The sequence below is a fragment of the Chelonoidis abingdonii genome, chromosome 10, assembly GCF_003597395.2.
Source record: "Chelonoidis abingdonii isolate Lonesome George chromosome 10, CheloAbing_2.0, whole genome shotgun sequence".
NCBI lineage: Eukaryota > Metazoa > Chordata > Testudines > Testudinidae > Chelonoidis > Chelonoidis abingdonii.
In genome coordinates this window covers 71,348,181-71,355,712 of record NC_133778.1, presented here as the reverse complement: position 1 = coordinate 71,355,712, position 7,532 = coordinate 71,348,181, and the positions used below count along the sequence as shown (strand labels likewise).

Genomic DNA, 7,532 nt, shown 5'->3' with positions numbered 1-7,532 from the left:
TTCCCTTATTAGTCCATGGGCCATTTGCCATACATGACTCCATTCATCTGTGGTAATTTTTCTCTCCATAACCACCTGCACTGAGTATGACTCTGATTTTTATAGTCCGCCTCTGAGACATGAAGCCCTTCTGGTGCTTTTACCTAGCATTGTAAACAGATCTGCTCTGGCCTCCCCAGATAACGATCTCTGACTGTAGCCTCATCCGTTAATCATGGTCCGCACCTGGCGAGACACAAAAACGCTGCTCTCTGCGGACAGATTGAATGTTTGTTTAGAGCAATGAGTGATGTCTCTCTCTCTGGTCTAATGCATACAATTCAGTGCTGTGGCAATGGCTTTTTCCCTGCTATGCAGACTTTCTTAAAGGTAGGTCTGCCTGTACCAATATCTGGGTTTTTGCCTATAGGGGAGATCGTGTTAGGATCTTTAGGAGTCTAGAAGCCTTCTCAGGGACAGACATTCTGAAATAGAGAGTTGGGAAATCTTTCACATTAACATAAAAAGCCCTAGCCCTGTGATATCTGAAGTTATCTTTGCTATAGAAAAAAAGAACTTTTTCTAAGCAAGCTTAGACTTTGTCGAATGTCGTAGCCCTGCACCCGAGGATCTGCTCATTCTTTCCACCCCCTGTGAATGTACCCTTGCCCAGATATAAAAGCTTTCTTCATGAGGATTTTCAGTGAGTGTATTTGAATGAAACATTTACAGTATCTCTCACCTTATGCAAATGTTCCCAGCAGCAGCCTCTGTCTGTGCCCAATGCCTGTGGTCAGGCTGAGAAGAGAGCAAATCCAGCAATGTGACAAAGTGGATAGAGCTTCATTAGAGTGTGGTTTTATTATGAAAAGTGACTATGTAAAAACTCAGAGGGGTAGCCGTGTTACTCTGGATCTGTAAAAGCAGCAGAGAATTCTGTGGCACCTTATAGACTAACAGACATTTTGGAGCGTGAGCTTTCGTGGGTGAATACCCACTTCGTCAGACGCACACCTGCGTCTGACGAAGTGGGTATTCACCCACGAAAGCTCACGCTTCAAAACGTCTGTTAGTCTATAAGGTGCCACAGGATTCTCTGCTGCTTATGTAAAAACTGCACCTTCTTACTCTACAGATCTGCTCCCAGGGTGCCGCGTGAGTCACTAATGGCAGCAGATGCAATAAATTTCTAACTTCTCCTTACACCCACTGGCATGGCATCACCAACACACAGACCAGTAAATGAAGTGGATTCTACTCTGGGTCATTCATCAACAGAACAGTTTACTAACGTCCAGTCTGTGACACCTGTGCGATTTCACTGAGGCATTACCACTGAGGCATCAAACAGACGGGGGGCGGGTTGTATAGCTATAACAAGAGACCTAATTTGGCCTGCAATCTTTGTGAGTGGTAATGAAGAAGAAAAGGAACCTATCTTGGTTCTGGGGCCACGGTTGAGTGTGCAGGACTGGGAATTAGATAAAATAGGATTTTACTTGTGAACTGAGCACATTTAGGGCAGAGAGAGACAAATACAAGAGTCATTTTTCAGATAAGAACCACATTTTAAACTCCGCTGAAATTCTTAATTTCCCCTGAACATGCTCAGAAGTGACTTTTCCCAACTGCTTATAATTTTATTCTCTAATTATAATTCCCTTCTCTTCCCAACCAAATGACAAGGGCCTAATCCTGCAACCCTTACTCATGTCAGTAGTGAGGAATCTGACCCCCAAATGCCCAGTAAGGATCATATCTCTGTACCATTTCAAATTTCCACCTCTATTCATTTTTCTCTAACTCTGTTCAAAAAGGATTTGATTTTTTTTGTTTATTTTCTTATGACTGGAAAAGTGTTTCTCACCCCAATACTATGATGAATCATTTACACAGCCGTAGCTCTCAAACACCTGAAACAGGATCAGGGCAACACAGAGCTGGGAACTGTACAACTGCAGCTGAAGGGGATCTCCACCCCTATGACTTCCATAACTCAAAAACAGTTGGAAAGTGGCTTGTGTGAAAATAGCACCACTGGGCAGAGATCAGGCCAAGAAAATTTCAGGCCAAAGGGTTGGGTGCTTAAGAGAACTATCAATGGGTAAAACAGGGTAAAACTGGAAACCGGTTTGTCACCTTAACTGCAGATGTTATTCCAAAAAGAATCTGGCTGAAGCTATAATTAGGACAAGTGCCATTCTGAAGTGCTGCCGCAGGTCAAGCAAAGACATTAAGCATTTCAGAGGAATTTTAAGTGACTTTCCCAACTGTGTTTTATTGTAATGTTCTTTCCAAGATCCTCCAGCTAGACATATCCTATGGTGAAAACAACACTGAGTTCACCATGTGTTAAATCCCCCAAGACCATGCTTCAGAGAGCAACACTGTAGCTTCAAAAAGATTCTGCACAGCTTCTAAACTTGTGAATAGGCCCTTGCTGTGGCCTGGAGAATATAAAATATGCTTTTTCCATACAAAGATGGATTTCCTCCCAACTTCCCTGGAAACCTACTGAAAACACAAATCAATGAGTCTAAAATAGCCCACTGTATGAAGAGGGATTCAAATTTGCTATGATCCGAACAGCCGCTCAGAGGGTCTGAGCCCAGAGAGGACTGCAGAACTTGCAGCACTAACATTTTTTCATATTTCATACGGAATAGCTGGTTTTCATGCATTTTCCATTTCATGTACTATTCCTTTCCTGACTTTTTTAAATCTGCATTGTAAAACTATCTTCTTCACTATATTTCCCTGTGCTGTAGCCCAACCTACCTGAGGACCATCTCCTGCTCCCTGTAGGTTCTTTTCCCACCCATCACAGAATTTTTTATTGTTGAGAAGGGATATAGTGCTGGGTTTAGAACTTCTGAGTTGGGATTAGGTGTCTCCAAGTACTTATTTCTGTCTTAACTGTTATCTCCTGCTGAGCAAATATCACAACCTATACTAGATCATCCTCTTTATGATCCAGTTTGCTTAATGGCTTTCCTATACACATCCCCCAATCCCTTGCATTGTGTTGGTCTTCCAACAGTAGTTGGCCTTTCACTCATCTCACCATCAATTATGCCACACATCACGTGGAGAAGTTACAGTGAATGGGCCCGATGCACAACTTGAACCCAGGTGGTGGAATGTCAGACTGGAGAAGGGTGCAGAGGAATAAGCCCCACACATTCTTCCAGCGTGGGGTTGGAGCCAGCCAGCACTGGCTGGAGAGAGAATAGGATTAGCATACCAAAGTAGTGCATGATTCAGTACATCTCCCAGGCAGCTTTGGCTTGGAGATTGAAGCTGCCCTACTATCTGATAGACAATAGCTGTTTTTCCCCTGGGATGAAACTTCCTTTCGGGTACAGTTATTGCTGTGTCTGCACCGCTGAATCAAGCCCAACATTCCATGAAATGCTGAAGTGGATTAATTACATCCTACTCTGTTGTTTTCCAGTTTTGACGATAGCCATAAAGTACTGGGTGCTACAGGATCTTAACTCCCCATAGTTATTGCCTTTCGCAGGATTACGCCTGTTTCAGTGACAGGATACTCTGGGACCAAGTGCTGGTGTTCACCTTAGGCGTAGTTTTTTTGCCACGTACTGAGAATCTGTTGTCCAGGTGTGTATCGGTTTCTACGCTCCACTCATAGAGTCATAGCGTTTAAGGCCATAAGGGACCATCAGATCATCTAGTCTGACCTCCTGTATATCACAGTCCATCAGTGCCACCCAGTATCCACACACTAACCCCAACAACTGAAATTCGACCTAAGTCTTGCAACCCCCAAGAAATTAAGACTATTACAGACCCACACAGAGCATAGCCGGCATAGAAGTACACCAGTGCCTACTGTCTGACTCATTCTCTCATTAGCCTGTGCATGAGTTTATTTAGACCCCATATAAACTGAGGCTCCACATACCTTTTATAGGTTTAAACTAATTATTAGGTTATAGGACACTTAAGATACTCTCTATAAATTGAAACCATGTTGTAACTCGATCAGGGGACAATTGTGTAGCCACTGGGTATTTTATATTTCTAATCAGATGGATCCCAAAGGAGCTTTGTTTTATCTCTCTTAGTTGTCTCTGCCTAATGTTATTTATTTATTCTTGTTTCAGCTATTCATTTTTATTCTGCCATTTAACCATTTAAAATATGGTGCTGGTCTGGGGCCCAACATGCATTCCCAAGCATACTTGTCTGTATCTAAAAAATATGCAAATTAAAAAAAAAATAGTAAAATATTCAATTACTAGTGAGTTAAAAACCCCAGAACAAGCCTGCCAGTTTCTCTTTATTTTAGAAATGATAAAATACTCTATCAAACTCTCTCTCTTTCCAACAAGAGACCAGCCACTAAACTGATGACTTGTGGATTAACCAAACAATCTAACAAGTCATTTGTAGAAATGGCCATTTGTGAAGAGTTTGCAGTGCTGTCTGAATCTGTTTGATCTGCAAGTGTTTCGCAGTCATTACTCATTACCGATTGCTTCCCAGTGCAGCGTGATTTTCCAAAATGTCCTCCTTCATTTTCGCTGAGAAGGTCTCTAGAGTCACTTTCCACTGCTCCTGCCCCCACTGAGCTTGCTTCTTGAGACTGTGGTAATACTGGAATAAGATGCACCCCAAAAGGTATTTTCTCCAACTTTTTTGCTTTAACCACTGTAAAATCAGCTTCCTGGGTTCCTGATTTATAGTCCTCTGGTTTGGTGTTGACTTGTATTTTCCTTCTTTTACAAGAAGATGCCTCCTTCTCTGTACCATGGGTGCTGGGATCTCTGTCCTCTGATACAGTTACCGTTTGATATTCTAAATATGCAGATATTGCTCCATTTAAGTACTGAAGATTGATTTCATGGGATGTTGCCTCAACCTAAAGAAGCAAACAAAAATAAACATAGTGAATAAGCTGTACATGTCTATTCAATGCTATGTTGCTTCTTAGCTGTATGAAAGGCACTTAATTTACTACACAGGAAGAAAAGACTCATAGTAAGTTTAAAAGAAATGTCAGTAATTCCAGGCTATTGTTGCTAATGGAAACGAGAGAGCTTACTTCTGTAGGATTCAGCCAGGCATCCAACTGGCTGGGGTTTTCTGCAGATTTTATGGCACACACTACTGTTCGAGTTATTGCCTCTTCCACCCGGGCTTTGTGGTCTGCATCCTATCCCAAGGAAATAAAAGGTAAATGGAGAAAATGTGGCACTGTGCACCCTTTACAAAGCCTTGGAGGACCTTGCAACAGACCAAACCAAGAGCCTTAACTTGAAAATCCTCCTTACCACAAGAAATCATGGGATTACTCACATGAAGAAGAGGTTGCAAAAGGGATTATTTGGATGATTAAATCTGATACCTCATAAATTATACAGCATATGAATGCTGCTGAATTTCTAATGATATACATTTATATACCCCCTTTAATCTAGATGGACCACAACAGCATTTTACAAAATTATACATATAAATATTTTAAACACTTGAACCACAAAGGATATTACTGTGAGATAGCAAATACCTTGGGGCTACTAAGGCATATGACTAAGTCCTATGAAAATTCAGGAAACTTGTAGTCATCTGACAGTAACAGAAGCCCACTAATATGTTGTTGCAGTTTTAAATAGCAGCAGAAGGAAAAACAAATGTTTCTTTCCCAGAAGGATGCTCATGGGCTTCTGCTAAACTAAAAAAATCAGTAATTGATAAACAGCTTCACAAATGTGAAGAGAATGCATAAAATGACATAAAACAAAACTCATCCCACAGTGGGAGCTCCTGTCTCCCAGGGCCAGGCCTGGGGTCCTACTCCAGTTTGGTCCAGCCACTCCCTGGACATGATGTACGGACATCAGGGTCAAATCTGAGTGGCACTGTGACCCTGCATGCTAGATTACAATGACCAGAAAGGAGAACTGGGCCAAGCCCTGTGAGACAGGAGCTGCCGCTCTGGGGTGAGTGCAGGGCAGGCTCACTCTGCAATACCGCAGGGACTCCCACTCTCCTGGCAGGCAGAACAACACAAAATAACATGACATTCACAAAAAATAAAATGAAAAATTATAAAAAGATTGAGAGTTTTATGGGGCTTGTCATAAACAGATGGTTAAGGGTTAATGTCTCCTTTACCTGTAAAGGGTTAAGAAGCTCAGTAAACCTGACTGACACCTGAACAGAGGACCAATAGGGGGACAAGATACTTTCAAACCTTGGTGGAGGGAAGTCTTTGTTTGTGCTGTTTGTTTGGTTCGTTGTTCGCTCTTGGGACTGAGAGAAATGGGACATCACTCCAGGCTTTCCCAATCTTTCTGAATCAGTCTTTCTTTCATCTTTCAAAATTGTAAGTAATAGCCAGGCAAGGTGGTTTAGTCTTATGTTTGTTTCCTCAACTTGTAAATGGTGTTTTTGCTGGAAGGATTTTTACCTCTGTTTGCTGTAACTTTGAATCTAAGGCTGGTGGGGGGTGTCCCTCTAATCTACATGAATCTATGTATCCTGTAAAGCATTTTCCATCCTGATTTTACAGAGATAATTTTTACCTTTTCTTTCTTTAATTAAAAGCTTTCTTTTTAAGAACCTGATTGATTTTTCCTTATTTTAAAATCCAAGGGATTGAGTCTGGACTTACCAGGGATTGGTGGGGGAAAAAGAGGGGGGATGGTTAATTCCTCTTTGTTTTAAGATCCAAGGAGTCTGGATCTGTGTAAGCCTGTCAAGGCAATCCAGGGAGGGGAGAGTCTAGGGGGAAAAGGAGGAGGATGGTTAATTTCTCCTTGTTTTAAGACCCAATGGGTTTGGGGATTTGTGTTCCCCAGGGAAGGTTTTGGGGGAACAGAAGGTGTGCCAGACACTATATTCTGGCTGGTGGCAGCATTACCAGATCTAAGCTAGGAATTAAGCTTAGAAGAGTCCATGCAGGTCCCCCACATTTGTACTCTAAAGTTCAAAGTGAGGGAAAAAGCCTTGACAGGGCTCTTGTAATTGATTCTTGCCTGGTACAGATCTTGAATTCTCCCTTCACTCCTTGGCCAGGTAGACATGGGCTAATTTGGGATTTTTAGAACAGAGAAACATAATTTTGAACGACAGTCTGTTGTCTTCCACTTTCTATTTAAATAAATAGCTTTGAGGCGGTGGAAGGGTAGTTAGAAGGGAAGGAGGTTGATCGGGGTGTGCAGTGTTGATTAGCATTCAGATATCACAGTGATAAGTACACTATAAATGGACAGATAATTTAAGAGTCACTTGGGCTCTTAGGGGGAAAGCAGGAAAAAAAGGAAGATGTACCATAAGTATGAGCCAGCCAGCCAGCCAAGGATTGTCAAATTTTGGGTTGAGGGTTTGAAACATTAGAATGTGTCAAGCCTTATAGCTTGCTGGGAAGGGTGTTAAAGGCTGTAATACATCTGGAGTTTCACAGTAGAACCTGGAATTCATGCAGAAAAATAATCTATCTTCATTTCTGCACACTAGTTTTAGGACAAAATTCTGCCATTGGTGGTGTGTGGGGGGCTGTCATATGGGGGTATCTGTTCACATTT

General features: G+C 41.9%; 1 protein-coding gene across 5 annotated transcripts in view; it reads right to left on the bottom strand.

The window, feature by feature from the left end:
- Positions 1-1,526: 1,526 nt before the first annotated feature.
- The window catches only part of HSPBAP1 (HSPB1 associated protein 1), a 69,372-nt gene continuing 63,366 nt past the window's right edge, over positions 1,527-7,532 (bottom strand). For 4 of the 5 annotated variants that reach the window (XM_032763649.2, XM_075070296.1, XM_032763648.2 and 1 more), the window contains 2 exons: positions 5,048-5,158; positions 1,527-4,864 (listed from right to left, as the gene is read on the bottom strand). In XM_032763649.2, the coding sequence (XP_032619540.1) occupies positions 4,310-4,864; positions 5,048-5,158 (666 nt within the window). In that variant the 3' untranslated portion in view covers positions 1,527-4,309. The remainder of the gene's footprint in view (positions 4,865-5,047; positions 5,159-7,532) is intronic. The other variant, XM_032763650.2, reaches the window with a different exon arrangement.